Genomic DNA, 22,459 nt, shown 5'->3' with positions numbered 1-22,459 from the left:
TACATCATCTCTCGAATCCGGAAAAATATCCCTCATCCCAGGAATTTTCCAGGGAATGGAAAAATTTCTCGGATTTAAAAAAAACTGATTTTCATCTCTCAAACCTGGAAAAAAAAACCCATCCCCTGAATTTTCTAGGTATTGGGAAATTTTCTCTGAATTTTCCAGAAAATGTGTCCCTCGGAATATCTTTCCCAAAGCCGGAATTTCCCGGAAAATTACGGCTATCGGAGAGTTCCGGATTTGAGGGATTCCGGCTAACAGAGATACAGTCTCTCCTCGATTTACGGCAGGGTTCCGTCTCGTCGACCAGGTTCTAAGTCGAATTGGTCACAAGTCGAAAAGGCGAAAATAATCCATAGAAATTCTAAAATGAAATACAGTGCAGTAAAAGTAATCATTAATGAAAAATGATTACAGTGTTACTGTGCACTTACCTTTAATGTAGTCGGCTGAAAGCACACGGGGCCTCAATAATTTTTTAATTAAGCATGGAGACGACATTAATTGGATGAAGGAAAGGAGGAGATGGCTGGGTGGGTCATCAAGTTTGCTTTTTTCAGACAGGCTAACATACTTGCTTGTTGAAGGTATTGGATCATCTTTAGGGAGTGAAGAGGCAGCACTGGTGGGGCGTGAGGAGACAGCAGTGGGGGACTTCTCAAAATATGTGTCCAATTTAGACTGCACAGTTTGCCTTTTCTTTTCATTGTAAATCATCCTGTAGCAAGCAAGTGCATCTTGGATCATTCTGTCAACTTTTGTAAAACGCTCAACATTTTGATCCATTCCGTCAAACATTTGCATCCCCTTATTAATAGTAGCAAATGCCTCTGCCATTTGCTTCACTGAAAATTTTTTTGGGGGTGCAGGTTCTTCTGCTACATTTTGAATCTCTTCTTCCTTTGCAATTTTCTGTGCCTCCAGTTCAATAAGATCCCCATTACTTAGCTCTTCTGCTACACTTTCAACTAATTGCTCAACATCTTCATTATCAATTTCTAACTCCAGCTGTTGACCCATCTGCACTATCTTGTTACTGATCTCAGAAATTGCTTCATCTTCATTAAAACCTTTGAAACTGTTCACATATCTTTTCAGGACTTTCCTCCATATTCCATTCATGCGCTGACCTGTAACCTCATCCCATGCTGCAGCTATGTTCTTTGTACATTGCAAAATGTTGTGGTCCTTCCAAAACTATCTGAGCGTTTTCTCACCTTCAGTAGCAGCAATAGCCTGAGCGAAGGTCGTACGTAAATAATACGCTGTAACAGCAGCAATAGCACCTTGATCCATGAGTTGGATGATAGAGGTAGTATTAGGTGCAGGTCGTCCAGGTGTGGTGGGTGTCCCGGAGCATTATCTAAAATTTATAAAATCTTGAAGGCAACGCCTTGGTGCAGACAATACTCCTATGCTCGTGGAATGAAACAACTTAGGAACCATTTCTCAAACAGTATTAGGGTCATCCATTTTTTCTTATTACTGCGATAAAACACTGGTAGTGTTTGCTTGCTGACATGTTGAAAAGACCTTGGATTCTTTGAATGATATATCATGAAGGGTTTTTACCTTGAAACCAGCTACATTCCCCCCCAGCAGAAGTGTGATTCAGTCCTTGAATGCCTTGAATCCCGGCATGGTTTTCACCTCTTTGTAGATGTATGTCCGTTCTGGCATGCACTTCCAGAATAAGCCAGTTTCATCCACATTAAATATTTGCTCAGGCAAATAATTTCCCTCCACGATGACACGATCTAGCTCCTCCTTAAAAGCTTCAGCAGCACCCACATCAGCACTTGCTGCCTCTCCACTCACCTTTACATTGTGCAAATTGTAATGTTTCTTAAACCTTTGGAACCACCCAGGACTTGCTGTGAAGTATTGGTTGCACTCATCTCCTGCCTGCTCTTTCAGACTTTCGAAAAGGCTTCTTGCCGTAGCCTGTATGGTTAGAAGGCTTAAGGGTACATGCTTTTGCAGCTTTCAGTCCATGTCACAAGTAATTTCTCCATCTCTTGAAAAGGACCTTGCCTTTTTTTGGTTATAGTTCCCTTACTAGGTACTGATCCTTTCACTACCTCACGAATACGTTCCTTGTCCTTCAAAATAGTAGATATGGTCAAGTGCGAGAAGCCTAGGTCACGTGAAATTGTTGCTATAGTTTTTCCATTTTCATGTTGCATTATTACCTTCATTTTCATCTCAAAAGTAATTGACTGTCTCCTTTTCTTCTGAGCACCACCAGAACTCTCACTTTTACTCTTTCCAGTCATTCTTAAGGGAATTAAATACGAAAATAATGTCTGTACACAGCGTGATCAGTTGCGGATACAACGACAGCGAAACACCAACTAAGCACTCTACGGCGTGGGTGCTGCAGCCACACAGCAACCTAAGCCATGCGATGCTCTTGTTCAGGGCGGAAACGTTTCTGTATAGAAAATGCGCTCGTCATTTGAAAAAATTTTGGTTAACGACTGCGGCTGTCGTATGTGCGGGTGGTCGTTGCGGACTGAGGCAGGTCGTAAGTCGGGGAGGGGCTGTATTATTAATGAATTGCATTGTTCATTTTGCATATACAGTATAAAGATTAATTCAATCAAATACATATTCAGTAATAAACAATAATGAATCTTGTGTACATATTCTTAAAAAGATCGATGATGCGGTATCCTTAAATACTCATGTATATGTTGGCATTTCCAATCCATCTCTTCATTTTCTTTGCCATTAGTGGCTAGCTACTGGTACTTCTCGAATTCCGACCTATTCAACTTACGACCACCCAGACATGCGACCTCCGCAGTCGTACAAAAACAAATTCAAATTACGTATTTCCGAGTCCCAACGTTAGTGATCGCGCTGTGTACTGACAAAAAAAATTTTTGTAATTCCCTTTAAAATGGCTGGCAAGCGTAAAAATGAGAGTTCTCGTGGTGCTGAGAAGAAAAAGAGACACCCATTTTAGAATTTCTATGTATTATTTTCGCCATTTCGACTTGGACCAATTCGACTTACGACCTGGTCGTCGGGACGGAACACCGTCGTAAGTCGAGGAGAGATTGTATTTATAAAATATCCTTTAAGAACAAAAATTTTAATTTTGCGCCATTTTTGATATTCCCCTGTGCGGTGCGGCAGACAGACGCCACCCTTTCCTGCCTCAGACACCCGCTACTCCGAGAAGCCTCAGTCCACACGTGCCTACCGTACTGTGAACGCTACTGTGACTGCGTGAGGGCGGGCAGACGCCAGGACAGCAGGGAGAGGCTGACAATGAGGGTTTTGCCTACCTCAGCGAAACATAAAAAAATTTATTTACTTGTAAATAATTTTTTTTTTATATAACTGTACGTTTTTCCATTATTATACTACAATATGATTAGTTTCAAATAATGATGTTAGTAAATGCCGGTACAGTGCATCAGTGATCAGTGTGACCACTGGGCTGTGAGTGGAAAGCATGGCGTGGTTAAGTGCATGACCAACCTGAGCTGTTTGGTGGCCACAGGTAGAGTGATTCCTAAAAGTTTTTGTGGTTTTGGCTTTTCACAGGGGTTTCAGGAACGTGATTCCCGCGAAAAACACGGGATTACTGTACAGTACAATAATATGCTGCTCAAAATTATGGCTTTTTCACTGGGATAAATCTGTATAACTCACCCCAGTGGTCAGGATAATATTATGTATTGTATTTTTGGTGATTTTTATATTATTATTTATCGTTTTATACATTTTGTACATACGTCGGAAGATTCGGGCAATTGGCTTTATTGGACAGGTGGTCCCTCCATTTAGTTCAGATCTTCGAGGGTTCACTGTATTTCAATAAACCCTCGATAACTCGGAATTTCATATAACTCGGCATGGATATGGTCTCAGATTGTTTTACAGTAGTATAACTCGGGAAATGCCGAGATATGTAAAGTATCGGGGAAAATCGCGGCATATCTGGCCACCTGTATCACCTACCATACATCTGTGTCATCTACCATGCCTCTGTGTCACCTGCCATGCATCTATGTCACCTGCCATGCATCTATGTCACCTACCATGCCTCTGTGTCACCTACCATGCCTCTGTGTCACCTACTATGATGCTTCATTCTTTGCCTGAAGTTCTGATAAGTGTTACTTTTTTACATTTAGAATTACATGTACACATACTGTATATGGGTCACTATTTTTTTAATTGTTGTATTTTTGTAGGAGGGGGAAAGTGCCTTGATAAGTCGGAATTTTGGATAACTCGGCAAGTCCATAGCCCTATATGTGCCGAGTTATCGTGGGTGTACTTTAATGTTTTCTGTTTTTAATGTGTTTCTCTTATGACAGGCTGAATTATGCACGGTACCTGCCATACTACTATACCCAGATGTTGCAGCTGCCCATCAGACATCCAAATGTGTTTCTGAATTCATGCACAGTAGCTTCTCAGTTCAACTCCACAGAATCCCTGTTGATCAAACCATCGAGGAAACGGTAAACAAAGATACGCAGACACCAGGAGGAACTAAGGGGTTCAGCTTGAGCCCAGAAGTAGTTGCCAAGTACTACCTTATGGCTGAGTACAACAAAGTACCTCAAAAAGCTGAGGACCATGATTGGCCAGGACAGTTCAAAACTGTCTCACTTTTACCTGGGCCAAGGATGAAGAAAGACAAAAGAAATGCCGAGTCCCTGGTGGAATTGATGGAAACAACTGGCTGAACCCAATATCTCCAGACGAGTCTGACCTGGCCAGCCTGTCCAGGGGCAGGTGGCCCCACCTGACATTGCCAAGGATCATTTGAGGGTACTTGAATCAGGAGAAGAGCAGTGCCATACTTTTAAGCAGACACGCTTAGAAGAAGATCCGCCAACCGTGAAATTCCATGACAAGATGACAACTTCAACTTCAGCTTTGAGACTTTTGTCTCAAAAACACAAAGTGAGTCCATGGAAAGAAAGCCAGGATTTGGTTTTAAAGATGGACTGAAAGCTGTTTGACCAAATGGTCCTGGTTGCTGAGAGTAGAAAGCTACACTTGAGGAATGTCCTAGCCCACTCACGGGATCATTTACCATGGGCAATGACAAATGCTGATGGCTCTCTACGGAAGACCAACAAGGCTGCATTTGTCGCATAGCTGGTGAAGAATGGCTCTCCTGCAGAAGACATCCCCATGTCATCAACCTGCATCATTGATGGTATGAGCCTGGTGCAGAAGATGAATGGCAACAATAAAACTTAACAAAGCTGGAAGAATCTGCATTGTACCTCGTCTTGAATGAGGGTGCATACAGTCAAAGGATCAATGTTGTTTTTGACATCTATTGTGAGACACCAATCAAAGATGCTGAGAGATTAAGTGGGGAGCTGGAAGTACAACCTTTCAGTACAAGAATATTGCAGGAGGGCACAACATCCAACAGTGGAGAAAGTTCTTGTGCAGTTCTGGCAACAAGACCAGTCACACCAAATTCCTTGTAGAACAGTGGAAATTACCAATCCAAAGAAATAGCTGAATCATAAAACACTAAGCTATAAGTCAACTGCAAGGAAGCCTACTACAGGATGACAGAAGATGATTGCCTAGATATCACTGAGTTACAGTCCACACAAGAACATAAGAATGGAGGAAACTGCAGCGGGCCTATTGGCCCACACTAGGCAGTCCCATTTATGCTCAACCCCTATTGCTCATATATCCCTCCACCCTATGTTTGAAGCTATCCAGCGTATTCGAGTCAATAATGATGTTTGGTAAGCTGACACATTGCTGCTGCATGCATTGCAAACCTTAAATTCTGGCTCGAAAGCAGTAATAGTCACAGCTGAGGACATTGATTTCATGGCCCTCTGCATTGGATTCCAGAAACACAGTCTGTGCCCATTTCCCTGAAGCATGGCACCCGCACACAGTTTGTCGACACCAGCAAACTAGGAAGTGCAAGAGGAGAAAGCATCTGTAATATCTTGATAAGGTTATAAGCCTTTGCAGGCTGTGACACCGTGAGTGTCTTAGCTGGTCATGGGAAGCTGGCTCCCTGCACCTGCTGAAGATCATTGCCTTCCAGGAGACTTTCAGCAAACTTGGACAGTCATGGGATGTCTCCCCAGACCTATGACAACCAGGTGACCTCGGCGCCTTGTAGCCTGTGACAACCTGGTGACCTCGATGCCTTTTGACCTGTGACAACATGGTGACCTTGATGTCATATAACCTGTGAAAACCAGGTGACCTCAATGCTTTGTGACCGGTGACAACCTGGTGACCTATATGCCTTGTGACAACCTTGTGACTTCAATGCCTTATGACCTGTGACAGTCTGATGACCTTGATGGCTGGTGACCTGGGACAACTTGGTGACCTGTGACCACTAGGTGACTTCGACAACTTGTGACCTTTGTTTTGAGTGATTTGGCACAGTCCTATCTAGCACTACCACACACCGACCTAGCACTACCACACACCTACATAGCACTACCACACACCTACCTAGCAATACCACACACCTACCTAGCACTACCACACACCTACCTAGCACTACCACACACCTATCTAGCACTACCACACACCACAGTACCACACACCTACCAGCACACCACACACCCACTACCACACACCTACCCACACTACCACACCCACACCCTATCACACACACACCCAGCCTAGCACTACCACACACCCACCAGCACCACACACCCCACCCAGCACCACCACACACCCTCCAGCACTACCACACACCCCAGCACCACCACACACCCACCAGCACCAGCACCTTAGCAGCACTACCACACACCCACCCAGCACCACACACCCAGCACTACCACACACCTACCCAGCACACACACACCCACCCAGCCAGCACCACACACCCCACCCAGCAGCACTACCACACACCCACCCAGCACCACACACACCCACCCACACCACCACACACTACCCAGCACCACCACACACCCACCCAGCACACACACCACCCACACCACCCACACCCACCAGACCACCACACACCCACCCAGCACCACCACACACCACCCAGCACCACACACACCACCCAGCACCTACCACACACCCACCCAGCACACCACACACCTACCCAGCACCTACCCAGCACACACACACCCACCCAGCACTACCACACACCTACCCAGCACCACCACACACCTACCAGCACTACCACACCCACCCAGCACTACCACACACCTACCCAGCACTACCACACACCCACACCACCACACACCCACCCAGCACTACCACACACACCCACCCAGCACTACCACACACCTACCCAGCACCACCACACACCCACACACACCACACACACAGCACACACCCACCCAGCACTACCACACCCACCCAGCACTACCACACACCTACCCAGCACCACCACACACCCACCCACCACACACTACCCACACACCCACCACCCACACCCACTACCACACACCCACCAGCACCACCACACACACCTACCCTCACCACACACCCACCTAGCACTACCACACACCCACTACCACACACCACCACACACACCACCCAGCACTACCACACACCTACCCAGCACTACCACACACCTACCCAGCACTACCACACACCTAGCACAACCACACACTTACCTAGCACAACCACACACTTACCTAGCACAACCACACACTTACCTAGCACTACCACACACCTACCTAGTACTACCACACACTTACCTAGCACTACCACACGCCTACCTAGCATTACCACATACTACCACACATGTCATGCAATACCAATAACCTGCGAAATACAACCATAGCTACAAGAATCTACATACACACATCTGATTTTTTGTAGAATTTTGTATACAGCATATGGGTCAGAGCAGCAATAATTGTTGTATGTTAAAATAGTAAAGAAACGGGTTTAATTATTTCCATACTTGGCTCAGTAAGGGATTTTATGATTCGCTAGTGGGGTGTATTCCTTCCCGTGACACAGCTGGTCTACGCCGCCCCCACACACCGGAGTGTTGGCCCCGTGACGGTGGTGAGGAGGACCCGCTGTCACCACAGGTTGTGACAGCGTTCTGGTCTCTTTACACAGATGATCATTATCTTGCACAACTCTCTCACTGGAACTTGATGAATGTTTCCGCCCATGGTGTGGTAAGTCGCCGCGCACATCAGTTACCAACACTCACAGCGGGGAGCTTGTAACTCACTCATCTGTTACACGATGATAATGGAAACCTATTCTTTAATTTATCTTATTATTTTGTATATGGATTTTAATTATGGGTTCTTGTGTTTTATTGTTGTGGGCATTTTACTTTGAGTGGTGTTTGGTGGTGGAATATAGTGAACGGTCTTTGATCTCTTGCTGTTCAAGACTATGGCGGAGGTATGTAATGGTATTTTATATAACAGTTTAAAGCAAGAGTACAGTGCAACGGTAGAGGAATGACAGGTGCCCAGGATTGGCTGGACTTTGTGAGGGTGGGGACTATATATAATAACGTAATTAATTATATGTTTTGTAATGGATATATGTGAGCCCTAAGAGACATTCTTGGGCTGGGGTCAGGATAACTTATGTCATCACTTTGAGATGTATTTCTTATCTCGATAAACGTATCAATCAATTTGTGAGGAGCGAATCCGCTGTGACTCGTGTCTTGTCGTCGGTGTTTCTCTGGTAAGGTTTGTGAAGTCTGACTAACGTGTAGAGTGACTGCATTCTTCACTATAATCTCTGATATCTGAATAAGAAGGTATGAACGAGAGACCCCGCAGTGCCGTTTGGTTTTATCAACATATGTCACATTACAACGACTACACTTGAATAAGTAAACAGCTGAGGACAATAACTCTTAGGGGTTCGATCTTTGTACTTGAACAACTTTTGAAGATTGTTCTCTGATCTGAATAAGACTCGAAATGAAGTGTATTGATGAAATTTTCTTAATACCTTGCTGATATATATATATATATATATATATATATATATATATATATATATATATATATATATATATATATATATATATATATATATATATATATATATATATATATATATATATATATATATATATGGATAAGCACAAGGAAAGAAGAAAACACGAAGTTCCCAAACGCTTTCGTGTAATTCACATCTTCAGGGGTGAGTACAGACTGAGTCTGTACTCACCCCTGAAGATGTGAATTACACGAAAGCGCTTGGGAACTTCCTGTTTTCTTCTTTCCTTGTGGTTATCAGCATATGCCTGGTTCACGCGCACCCACAGTGATTTACTTGTATATATATATATATATATATATATATATATATATATATATATATATATATATATATATATATATATATATATATATATATATATATATATATATATATATGTTCAAAGTCCGCGTGTTATATGGACTAAAAACAGAAGTGTATATATATATATATATATATATATATATATATATATATATATATATATATATATATATATATATATATATATATATATATATATATATATATATACAGAGTGATTGACAAGTCCCTCTACATCCACAATAATTAGCAAGACATTAATCGTAGTGTATAGTTAAATATATATTTATTGACCTTGTTTTACTGACATTAAATATTGTAAGTGGTTACATTTAATGCTGGTAGTGGATACCATTTTCAATATATTTCCAAGTATAACAATGAACAACTATCATGTTCCTGCAGCTGCACAGGGATTTTTCGATCACCTACACTTGTCAGCTTATACAGGGTATGCAAATAAATGAATAAATCTATATATAAATATATATATTTCTTATATTAATTCGGAGTAGTGCTGGTCACACACTGGTGGGCATGGAAGAAATATGTCGGGGGACGTGGAGGGCGACGGTCATGCTGTGAATAGACAGTATAAAACCCCCTGCCTCCCGCTCTTCTCCTCATTGTTACTTAGTCTTGTGGTTGAGTTGCCCCTATACCTGTCCTCGTTCAAGGTGTGTGACATGTTATCTACAGTAGTTATATCCGTGTAGTGTTTCGGAAAACGGCGCTGTTGTCGGTGGTGGGATATTCAAGAACGAGTCAGATTTACAGAAACTAAAAGTGAAATTACTGGATGAAGGGCTAAAATCTTCTCCACTCGTATTGTGTTAATCTCATAGTAAACGCTGATACTCTGGCCCACACCCCATAGACACCACACCCTGACCCACATCCCTAGACACCACACTCTGACCCACACTTCTAGATAGTACTTCTTACACACACCCCTCCACTAGGGAGAAGGTACTCCTCAAAACTCTCCCTCCTACACAGTTCACCCACACTCGCCCCTCCTCTACACAGTACACCCACACTCACCCCTCCCCTACACATTACACCCACACTCACCCCTCCCCTACACATTACACCCACGCTCACCCCTCCCCTACACAGTACACCCACGCTCACCCCTCCCCTACACAGTACACCCACGCTCACCCCTCCCCTACACAGTACACCCAACCTTCCCCGAGATAGTATACTTTACTTCACACTCCCATGACAGCTCCCACTTGCCCACACACCTCTCGCAACCGTCCCACTTAACGCACCCTAATTGACTAATTAGAAAGGTAGAAGCACATGGCATCAAAGGTAACATCCTTAAATGGATTAGGGCGTGGTTACAGGACAGGAAACAGCGAGTGAGCATTAACGGCACTAAGTCCCATTGGAGCAACGTCACAAGTGGAGTTCCCCAAGGCTCAGTACTTGGACCATTATTATTTATTATATACATAAAACGACATAGATATCGGCATAGACAGCAACATAAGTAAATTTGCTGATGACACTAAAATAGGATGTGTTATTAAATCTGACGAGGACTCCGCAAAACTACAGGAAGATCTAAACAAATTTTTCGAATGGTCTGAAAAATGGCAGATGAAATTCAACGTGGACAAATGTAAAGTACTCGGTATAGGAGATGTAAACAGGGAAACCAGATACCAGATGAACAACGATGCCATAGACAAATCCGACTGCGAGAGAGATTTAGGAGTAATGATAAGTAGGAACCTTAAGCCAAGTAAACAATGTGCTTTTGTTCGTAACAAGGCTAATAAAGTACTTGGGTTCATACAAAGGAGTGTTAGTTACAAGACTAGCGAGGTCATCCTAAAACTGTATCTTACGCTTGTGAGACCACACCTTGGAAAGAATTCAGAGGAGAATGACAAGACTAATCCCGGGCATTAGGAACCTTGAGTATAGAGACAGGTTAAAGCATCTTAATTTGCACTCCCTCGAAAGACGTAGAGCGAGGGGCGACCTGATAGAGGTGTATAAGTAGAAGTCAGGGCTAAACAAAGGGGACATTACAAAGGTACTCAAACTATCCAACCAGGAGCGAACTCGTAACAATGGTTTTAAATTAGACAAATTTAGATTTAGGCGTGAAATAGGTAAACACTGGTTTGGAAACAAAGTAGTGGATGAATGGAACACGTTACCAAATATCATCATTAACTCGAATACGCTGAATAGCTTCAAACATAGGTTGGATGCTTATATGAGCAATAGGGGTTGGGTGTAAACGGGACTGCCCAGTATGGGCCAATAGGCCCGCTGCAGTTTCCTCCATTCTTATGTTCTTATGTTCTTAATCCTACTTGATTCGTCCTGCACTGGTATTCACTAACCAATTTTGGGATTATTTCTGAGGTTAAGAAGTGTTATGAGGTGTTTACTCTGGGAGCGCTAATTACTCCATATAATAAGTCTTATCCTCCTGGAACACATACAACATATGGCCATAGTTCTTATAAAAGAAATCACAGCTTAAATAAGAAAGATGAGGAATTTATGACAAAGTTGATGACAGCTACAACCTTGGGCTGTGGCGACAGATTATAATATAAGAGGCCAACACCAGTCAAGGAAAAAAGAGTCCTGCCTGTACTCTATCCCATCCATAAACCCTGAGACTCATGAACCTGTGAATCCGAGACATCACACGACACACTGCACCATCCATGGGCCTAACAATGTGTTGTGTGTCAGATTCACAGGTTGGAGAACTGACTTGACTTTTCCGTGGCTGTATATTCAGGATCAAAAGTTCTTGTGAAGCAGCATGAACCCTAAATGAGACAAAACAGTACACCCACACCAGACGACAGTCAGGGTAAGTAAGTTCGGAGACTCATTCCGTGACACATTTTCACTTTCTCACGAGCTTATGACCCTGACTGTACATACAATAACTCCCAAAATTGCAGCTAGGTATTGCAAAGAGTCTTTGTTTTGTTTTCTGTGCATAACTATGTGAATCACCTTATGTAAATATGAGTGTGTGTTCTTGTGTCTCAACAGATGGCGAGGGATCACGGTACGACGCTCTACCTTCTGCGGGTCATATCCCTCCTGGTGCTGCTGCTCCCTTCATCCACGCCACAGGTCACTACAAGAAAGGTCGCAGATCAATATAATGCCAGGTTTAAGGTCGTAACAGAACCAGGTCGCAGGTTGTAGCAAAATCAGGTCACGGGTCATAAAGCCAAGTCACGGGTCAACCTTTGTGCCGGTTTCATTTTACCGCACTTTGTCGGGTCCATCACATCCTGTCAATGAGCGAAAAAAAATAGCACTCCACACCACTTTCATCACCACCATTTTTTTATGACTTGACCCTTTGATTTTCACTCTCCCAACACTTGGGAAATTCCAGCAAGCGAGCTCAATAATTTTAGGTTATGGAAATGTCGGTCTGAGGCTGTGAGGGACGTCTGTCTTACGTAAGAACCTAAGATTGGAGGAAACTGCAGCGGGCCTATTGGCCCATACTGGACAGTCCCATTTACATCCAACCCCTATTGCTCACATATCCATCCAACCTATGTTTGAAGCTATCCAGCGTGTTCAAGTTAATGATGATGTTTGGTGGCTGTGTTACTAAGACATAAGTGGCTGTTACTAAGACATAAGTGGCTGTGTTACTAAGACTTAAGTGGCTGTTACTAAGACATAAGTGGCTGTGTTACTAAGACTTAAGTGGCTGTATTAATAAGGCATAAGTGGCTGTGTTACTAAGACTTAAGTGGCTGTATTAATAAGGCATAAGTGGCTGAGTTACTAAGACATAAGTGGCTGTGTTACTAAGACATAAGTGGCTGTGTTACTAAGACATAAGTGGCTGAGTTACTAAGACTTAAGTGGCTGTATTAATAAGGCATAAGTGGCTGAGTTACTAAGACATAAGTGGCTGTTACTAAGAAATAAATGGCTCTGTTACTTGGACATAAGTGGTTGTGTTACTAAGACGCATTTGTTGTGCTATTAAGATGTAACACTGCGTGACTCAGACTTCATATATCTTAGTAACGCAGTCAGTTACATTTCAATAGCACAGCAAATGCGTCTTGGTAAGTCAGCCAGACACCTCTTGGTACTACAGCACAGTCAGTTACCTAACTTGATAACATGGAGTGTTACGTCATAGTAACATAGCTGCGTCAGAATTCATAATGGCGTCGTTGAAAATGGCGGTCGGCAGCATCAATTTGTTAATTGCCATACTTTTTAAACCACTTGACATAAATATCTTATTTTCAAGGGTTTTCAACGATGTCTTACACAAAACACACAAAGGGCCACAACGAGACTCCAATTACAAAAACTGTAAGCACACGAGTTGCTCATCGAAACCTGACTCATATATTGTTATATGAGATGTGTTGGGAACATTACTACAAAAAAGTATCCTTTGAATTGAGTGTATAATGAGGTGCAGTGAAGTGACTGAAGTCCGACTTTGTGGCATCCACACCTCTGCTGCTGCGCTACAGACTAGCAGCCACAGTAAATAATGTACAGTAGCTTCTCTGGGGTTGCTAGTTTCGTGGCGCGCATACCGGTATGTTAGGTAATATATTTTCAATACTGAGATGAAAACAAGTTTTATTATTCAGTAACTTTACTAGTTTTCTCATTTCACTTTCAATGATCCACTTCTTGGTAACTTCGCACATCCCAGGCGTAGGTCATGGCATCAGGTGGAAGTAAAATTAACTGTAAATGAATGAGCCTAAACACTTAATGAACTCTAGAATATTGTGCTATATATGTTTGCTGAGTTTGGTTAGATACGATATGACGATCCTTCTATAAGGTTCATTTATAAGGTTGAGTTAATATGTACTACTGTATAAGAGTTACTGTATGTATTTATAACGTTAGTGTTTAAGTACAACATAGAGTGTGACAATTTGCCTGCTGGAAGATATCCCTGTGATCTTGATTCTCATAATCTTACGTTTATTTTTGTGTTCCCGTAAGTCTTATTTTCTGAAGAACCGACAGTTCTTCGCCTACATCACGGCGATATGCCACAAGAATTACAAAGCATATACAGTGTTCATGATGACACTGATGACAGGTTGTACTGTAGGTGATCTGCAAAGGTCAAGTTAGTTATCATTTATCTTCGTCTTAGCGCACTTGGAGGCCTTAAACAACTCCACGGTAAAAGTAATTGATTCCAGTATAATATAATATTCGTAGGTTACAAATCTGATAAAGGTAATCAGTCTAAACACTCAAATAAAATATGAAACGCATAAGCACTTACTCAAGATTTAATTGAAAGTTGATGACGCCATACAAGGTATTGGTGCTAAAAACAAACGGCTGAATCTTACATATCGAGAGTCAAGTTAGTTGTACGAGATACAGGTGAAATGGACTCGCTTTCTGTGTAGACTGTTCTAATAACCTAACCTAATAGATATATCCCTACCTGGTTAAGTTTTGTACGTACCTCGTGTTTGTCACTCTTAAATTTTAAGTTAATAAACTATTCCAAGGAAAGAACCCACTCTTTTGACCCGTAACTCACTGGCATTCTTTTGATATACCTAACAGATAGTATGGAGATGAGAAACAACATTACCTGGTTGGACATAAAGAACCTCAGGCCATAATATGTCCCTCAGTCTAGGAATGCTTATGTCTCTCACCCTTCCTTCACTGTGTGTCCTTCCACACAAGATAAACACCATCTAGGAACCCCACCTATCATGTTACCTTGTGTTTGTTGTTGTGGCAGGAACTGCAGCAGGCAGGAACAGCGGGAACGCACAAGATCAACCGTGTACACTTAACAGATGGACGAGCACCTCACGAAGGCAACATTGAGGTCAGTGCACACCTTCACCGTGTCGTGCTGGAATGTGTGTGTGTGTCATGGTGGAGTGTGTGTGTGTGTGTGTGTGTGTGTGTGTGTCATGGTGGAGTGTGTGTGTGTGTGTGTGTGTGTGTGTGTGTGTGTCATGGTGATGTGTGTGTCATGGTGGAGTGTGTGTGTGTGTGTGTGTGTCATGCGCTGGTGTGTGTGTGTCATGCTGAGAGTGTGTGTGTGTGTGTCACGGTGAGTGTGTCGTGGTGGAGGTATGGGGTCATGTGTGGGTGTGTGTGTGTGTGTCATGGTGAGGAGTGTGTGTGTGTGTGTCATGGTGAGTGTGTGTGTGTGTGTGTCATGCTGAGTGTGGGTGTCTGCAGGAGTGTGTGTGTGTGTGTGTGTCATGGTGGGAGTGTGTGTGTGTGTGTGTGTGTGTGTGTGTGTGTGTGTGTCATGGTGGAGTGTGTGTGTCATGCTGAGGTGTGTGTGTGTCATGGTGGAGTGTATGTGTGTGTGTGTGTCATGGTGGAGTGTGTGTGTGTGTGTGTCACGGTGAGTGTGTGTGTGTGTGTGTGTATGTATGTCTGTGGAGTGTGTGTGTGTCATGGTGGAGTGTGTGTGTGTGTGCTGGGAGGTGTGTGTGTGTGTCATGGGAGGTGAGGTGTGTGTGTGTGTGTGTGTGTCATGTGGGAGGTGTGTGTGTGTGTGTGTGTGTGTCATGGTGGGAGTGTGTGTGTGTGTGTGTGTCATAGGGAGGTGTGTGTGTGTGTCATGGCAGGTGTGTGTCATGGTGGGAGTGTGTGTGTGTGTGTGTGTGTGTGTGTGTGTGTATCATGGTGGATTGTGTGTGTGTGTGTGTCATGGTGGTGTCATGGTGGAGGTGAGGTGTGTGTGTGTGTGTGTGTGTGTGTGTCATGGTGGGTGGTGTGTGTGTGTGTGTGTGCATGTCATGGTGGAATGTGTGTGTGTGTGTGTGAATGTGTGTGTGTGTGTGTGTGTGTGTGTGTGTCATGGTGGAGTGTGTGTGTGTGTGTGTGTGTGTGTGTCATGGTGGAGTGTGTGTGTGTGTGTGTGTGTGTATATGCAGGAGGTGTGTGTGTGTGTATGTCATGGTGGAGTGTGTGTGTGTGTGTGTGCTTGTGAGTGTGTGTGTGTGTGTGTCATGGTGGAGTGTGTGTGTGTGTGTGTGTCATGGTGAAGGTGTGTGTGTGTGTGTGTGTGTCATGGTGGAGTGTGTGTGTGTGTGTCATGGTGAGTGTGTGTGTGTGTGTGTGTGTGTATTGCAGGAGTGTGTGTGTGTGTGTGTCATGGTGGAGTGTGTGTGTGTATGGCAGTGTGTGTGTGTGTGTGTGTGATCATGGTGAGTGAGTGTGTGTGTGTGTGTCACAGGAGTGTGTAATTTGTGTGTGTAATGCGGGAGTGTGTGTGTGTGTGTCATGGTGGAGAGAGAGTGTGTGTGTGTGTGTGTGTGTCATGGTGGGAGTGTGTGTGTGTGTGTCATGGTGGAGTGTGTGTATGTGTGTCATGGTGATGTGTGTGTGTGTGTGTGTGTGTGTCATGGTGGGAGTGTGTGTGTGTGTGTGTGTGTGTCATGGTGGAGGTGTGTGTATGTGTGTGTCATGGTGAGTGTGTGTGTGTGTGTGTATAATAATAATAACAAACGGTTTATTGAAAGTTCTGCCCGAAGGCTGAAAATATACATGGACATAAATGACTTATTACATACATTGGTGGTTTAAAAAAGCCTTCATTAGAGAAAGGTAAAGGAACACAGTGAACATACAGATTAATGTTTACATACACGTAGATTATGTGAGCTGAGGTGTTAAGCACGTAGTGTAGTAACTCTTCACAGATGGCGTTAAGAGGGCTTGACGTGGTGTAGTAATTCCCTACAGATGGTGTTGAGGAGCCTGATGATGTAGTAGTACCCTCACAGTTGGTGCATGAGGGCCTGATGTGGTGTAGTAATTCCCTCACAGATGGTGTTATGAGGGGCCTGATGGTGTAGTATTCCCTCACAGATGGTGTATGAGGGCCTGATGTGGTGTAGTAACTTCATAGATGGTGTTAGAGGGGCATCACATGGCGTAGTAATTCTCACAGATGGTGTTATGAGGAACTCTCACATGAGTGCTGTAGCAAATCTCACTATGTGGTGTCGTAGCATCATGGGGACACCACGTGGTCAGTTGTCACAGGACTTACCTCACTCAAGTGGTGAGGTGTGGTCCCAGGCTTCTCTATCGTGGAGTCTCAGGAAGTTATCACTGGGTACCTGGGACCTCACTGTGTGAAGGTTGAGCTAGTAAGACTCGTGCCGAGTTGTTTTTCACTGACTCTGAGCACTGTTCACCACTATTCAACACTGAACCATTCTCCTTCCCACATGAAAATAGTAACTTCTGGTGAGAACTTGTTGATATTCCGGTGGAAAGAGGGTTCAGGGGAGGAGTTGTGCTAGGCCAACATAACAGTTGACGTGGCTGCTGCTGAGCAGCGCCAGGTGCGTCTGACCCGTCTTGACCCGTCGGTGGTCGGTGGTCAAGCGTGTGTGTGTGTGTGTGTCATGCAGGAGAGTGTGTGTGTGTCATGGTGGAGTATGTGTGTATCATAACGGAGTGTGTGTCGTGGTGATTGATTTTGATTTTGCGCTTGCAGCGGTACTTTATTGTCGCACCAACTCATCCCGTGAGCGGTAGCACAAAGGATTACAGAGTAGGGTTTACAAAGGATCATAATAATTAACCCCGTTGTCAGGAATTATGGCACTGAAAGTTACACAGTATTTCATTTACATTATTTGTTTAGTTCTATATACAAGGTTAACTTATTCACAAATGCAGGAGAACAGGCGTGTGAGGCAGTATGTCTGGCTCACACTTTGTTACATTCAATTACGTGGAGGTATTCAGCCATTGGTATTTGGTTCTGTACATGAGAATTGATACAGTTACTAAGCAAAAAAGTGATACAATCTAATATGTCGGCTATCTTGCCATTAGAGATGAAGTGTTGTGCCATTTCACACACAGTGTGCTGGACCTGTCCCTATGAAGTTCTATCTTCACACAGTTAGGACGTGGTAGCTATGTGTAAATATAAGGTCAGCACACTTACATTTAGTTTTGTTTACATCTGCTTGAGGAACATACTGCCAAAGGTACTTATATCCTAACCTTTATCTAGCGGTTACAACATCTTGTATCTAGTGATCTTGTTACTTGCTCCATATACATGTTTCACTGGATCACATCTCATCATGGTAACCTATGGATCGACTAGTGCCTGTTTGCACTACTTGCGTCAAACTCATCAATAAGTTCTTTCCAATCAGTTTTAAGGGCTTTTTGACAGACCCAAATTGTATTCAACGTGTCTTTGTTAGACGCGAGTTTGGGAGGGCATCAACCTGTCATGTTTTAGGAGGCCTATGTGAGAGGATCCACAACAGTTTGACCCTGACACCCTGGTCAACAAGGCACGCATATTTATGTCTGGCTTCAGAGACAAGAGCGTGACAACCTGAGTTTGTAGAGTGGATGCCAGTTGTTAATTCTAACTCCTTTCTCAATTATATTACCGTCAGGTTGAGTCACAACAATAGCACTTCCAGCCCTCCCACAGGTGGTGTTTAGAGATCCATCAGTGTAGATGGTCTGTGTGATGTTATCATCAGTCTGTAGAGTGTGTATGTGTCAAGAGCTCTCACTTTGGCAGTGTGTTGGAGATAAATGCTTGTATAATTAATTTTAGGGTGACACGGTATTGTGATATCGAAGGGAACTGTCTGCCAGGCAGGAAGCGCTGTTGTGTCTCAACTTTGTACAGGTGGTCTAGTCCAACATCTTCATATGTGTAGCTGTAGTTTGGATCCATTTAGACCAGTAGTCCCATGGTGTCGTGGTGAAGTGAAGTGTATGTGTGTGTCTGCAGAGTGACGGTTGAGGAGGGAGAGGGACGGTGGCAGGAGTGACGGTGGTGGGGAGTGCGAGTGACGGTGGCAAGAGTGTGACGGTGACGGTAGTGAATGCAGTGACAGGCGAGGAGTGACGGTGGGGAGGAGAGGACGGTAGGAGGGAGAGTGACGGTAAGTGTGACGGTGGCGGTGGTGAAGAGGAGTGACGGTGGGAGAGTGAGAGTGACGGTGGCGAGAGGAGAGTGACGGTGGCGAGAGTGACGGTGGTGGGAGCGAGATTGACGGTGGCGGGAGGAGAGTGACGGTGATGAGAGGAGTGACGGTGGTGGGAGTGAGAGTGACGGTGGCGAGAGTGACGGTGGAGAGTGACGGGTGGCGGAGCGAGAGTGACGGGAGCGAAAGTGACGGTGCTGGTGGCGGGAGTGAGAGTGACGGTGGCGGGAGTGACGGCAGGAGCGGGAGTGACGGTGGCGGGAGGAGGAGTGGCGGTGGCGGGAGTGAGAGTGACGGAGGGAGGAGAGTGGCGGTGGCGAGAGGACGGTGGCGGGAGCGAGGACGGGAGCGAAAGTGACGGTGGCGGATCCAGAGTGACGGTGGCGGGAGTGAGAGTGACGGTGGCGGGAGTGACGGTGGCGGGGAGGAGTGACGGTGGCGGGAGCGAGAGTGACGGTGGCAGGAGCGAGAGGATGGGAGCGAAAGTGACGGTGGTGGGATCCAGAGGACGGTGGCGGGAGTGACGGCAGGAGCGGGAGTGACGGCGGGAGCGAGATGACGGTGGCGGGAGTGAGGACGGTGGCGAGAGGACGGTGGCGGGAGCGAGAGTGACGGGAGCGAAAAGGATGGGGATCCAGAGTGACGTAGCGGGAGGAGAGGTGACGGTGGCGGGAGGACGGTGGCAGGAGCGGAGGACGGTGGCGGGAGCGAGAATGACTGGCTGGAGGAGAGTGACGGTGGCGAGAGTGAACGGTGTCGGAGCGAGAGTGACAATGGCGGGAGCGAGAGTAACGGTGGCGAGAGGGAGAGTGACGGCAGGCGTGGATGAGAGTGAGCGGTGGCGAGAGGAGAGTGACGGTGGCGAGAGTGACGGTGGTGGGAGGAGAGTGACGGTGCCGGGAACGAGAGTGACGGTGGCGGGAGCGAGAGGACGGTGGCGGAGTGAGAGGACGGTGGCGAGAGTGACGGTGGTGGGAGTGAGAGTGACGGTGGCGGATCGAGAGTGACGGTGGCGGGAGTGGAGAGTGACGGTGGCGAGAGTGACGCAATGGAGCGAGGAGTGACAATGGCGGAGCGAGTAACGGTGGCGAGAGGAGAGTGACGGTGGCGAGAGTGACGGTGGTGGGAGGAGAGGACGGTGGCGGGATCGAGAGTGACGGTGGCGAGAGGAGAGTGACGGTGGCGAGAGTGGGTGAGGACGGTGGCGGGAGCGAGAGGATGGTGGCGAGAGTGAGGTGGCGGGAGCGAGAGGGATGGTGGCGGGAGTGAGAGTGACGGTGGCGGGAGGAGAGTGACGGTGGCAGGAGGGAGAGTGACGGTGGCGGGAGCGAGAGGACTGTGGCGGGAGCGAGAGGACTGTGGTGGAGCGAGAGGACTGTGGCGAGAGTGACGGTGGTGGATCGGGAGTGACGGTGGCGGGAGCGAGTACGGGAGCGAAAGTGACGGTGGCGGAACCAGAGTGACGGTGGCGGGAGTGAGAGTGACGGGAACGAGAGTGACGGTGGCGGGAGCGAGAGTGACGGTGGCGGGAGCAGAGTGACGGTGGCGGGGTGATACGGTGGCGGAGCGAGAGGACGGGGCGGGAGCGAGAGTGACTATGGCGAGAGGGAGAGTGACGGTGGCTGGAGCGAGGGACGATGGCGAGAGAGAGTGACGGTGGCGAGAGAGAGAGTGACGGTGGCGGAGCGAGAGTGACGGTGGCGGGAGGACGGTGGCGGGAGCGAGAGTGACGGTGGCGGAGCGAGAGGATGTGGCGGAGCGAGTGACGGTGGCGGGAGCGAGAGGACGGTGGGAGAGAGCACGTGGCGGAGAGGAGTGACGGTGGCGGGACAGAGTGACGGTGGCGGGAGCGAGAGTGGATGCGGGAGCGAGAGATGACGGTGGCGGGAGCCGAGGACGGTGGCGGGAGCGAGAGGGACGGTGGCGGGAGCGGAGACGGGAACGAGAGTGACGGGCGGGAGGACGGTGGCGGAGCGAGAGTGACGGTGGCGGGGAGCGAGAGTGACGGTGGTGGGAGCGAGAGTGACGGTGGAGCGAGAGTGACGGTGGCGGAGAGGACAGCAGGCAGAGAGAGAGTGACGGTGTTGAGCGAGAGGGACGGTGGCGGAGCGAGAGGGACGGTGGCGGGAGCGAGAGTGACGGAAACGAGAGTGACGGTGGCGGGAGTGACGGTGGCGGGAGCGAGAGTGACGGTGGCGAGAGGACAGGGCGGGAGCGAGAGTGACGGTGGCGAGAGTGACGCTGGCGGAAGGGAAGCATAAAAGATACTACCGTGAAATAACGGATATTATATAGTATTTCTTTAATATTCCTATAACACTGTGATGTACCCTTCCTTACAACGCACACTCCAGGTTGAGGTCGACGGAGTTTGGGGGTTCGTGTGCGACGACGGCTTTGGCTTCGTGGAGGCGGACGTTGTGTGTCGCGACCTGGGGTATGAACGTGCCGAGACCTTCACCCGCAACAACTACTTCGGTAATAATTCTCCAGGTGTTTAAAAGAGCGTTTGTCTCTTATTTATTGTTCCCAAATCAAACCTTTTGTTTATTATTTAGAAGTCGTGTGGGGAAAGACATTAAACATGTTGTTATATTTGAAATGCACCAACAGGTATGTTAATACTGGAATTCTTGTTCTATCAACTCCTAAATCTTATCCAGCATATTTCAATCTGCTAATACCGTACTACAGCTGCATCAAAAATGTATTTTACTGCCGTTTCAGTCCCCAAACTATCTTGTGTGAGGCATTAGGATGTTTTTGATTGAGTCCTTCAAAAGACAACTAACTTCACTTTATTCAACATGAATTCATCACGGTGTGGATTTTCATTTATTAGATGCTACTTGTATATCTGCAGGATACATGTCCGTTGTACGTTTCTGTTTGCAGCTTCATGAGGAATAGCAGTTTTCTTTTTATGTTAATCTGCTACACTTCTAGTTTCTAAAACGAAAACATGTAAAAACAGTTCTTCACCACCACTGTTAATATTAATCATTACTATTTTGTGTATGTGTTAGTTAAGTTACAGGTAACACCAATCAATGCAGGAAACAACCAGCACAATGTATGCGAGAATTGGATATTCCTGGAAACATAGGATAGTGTAACATTATTAGAAAAGCGACACAGTAGCTGTTACCGCCACAGTAAGATAAGCTAGAAGAGAGAGAAAGAGAGGGATAAAC

General features: G+C 45.8%; 1 protein-coding gene across 1 annotated transcript; it reads left to right on the top strand.

Moving 5' to 3' along the window:
- Positions 1-9,905: 9,905 nt before the first annotated feature.
- On the top strand, positions 9,906-21,766 carry LOC121861122 (macrophage scavenger receptor types I and II-like). The gene is made up of 4 exons (XM_042358685.1): positions 9,906-9,965; positions 12,331-12,414; positions 15,062-15,151; positions 21,620-21,766. The coding sequence occupies exons 2-4, from the start codon at positions 12,331-12,333 to the stop codon at positions 21,764-21,766; spliced, it is 321 nt and encodes a 106-aa protein (XP_042214619.1). The 5' UTR covers positions 9,906-9,965.
- Positions 21,767-22,459: the final 693 nt, after the last annotated feature.

The sequence above is a fragment of the Homarus americanus genome, unplaced genomic scaffold (genome assembly GCF_018991925.1).
Source record: "Homarus americanus isolate GMGI-L3 unplaced genomic scaffold, GMGI_Hamer_2.0 scaffold52806, whole genome shotgun sequence".
NCBI lineage: Eukaryota > Metazoa > Arthropoda > Malacostraca > Decapoda > Nephropidae > Homarus > Homarus americanus.
Note: the sequence above shows the minus strand (reverse complement) of the source record. Positions and strands in the feature narration are given on the sequence as shown.

Coding starts and splice junctions, on each gene's coding strand:
- LOC121861122 (XM_042358685.1), top strand. CDS start 12,331: ATGGCGAGGGATCACGGTACGACGCTCTACCTTCTGCGGGTCATATCC. Junction 12,415..15,061: donor TCCCTTCATCCACGCCACAG/GTCACTACAAGA, acceptor TTGTTGTGGCAG/GAACTGCAGCAGGCAGGAAC. Junction 15,152..21,619: donor CTCACGAAGGCAACATTGAG/GTCAGTGCACAC, acceptor CGCACACTCCAG/GTTGAGGTCGACGGAGTTTG.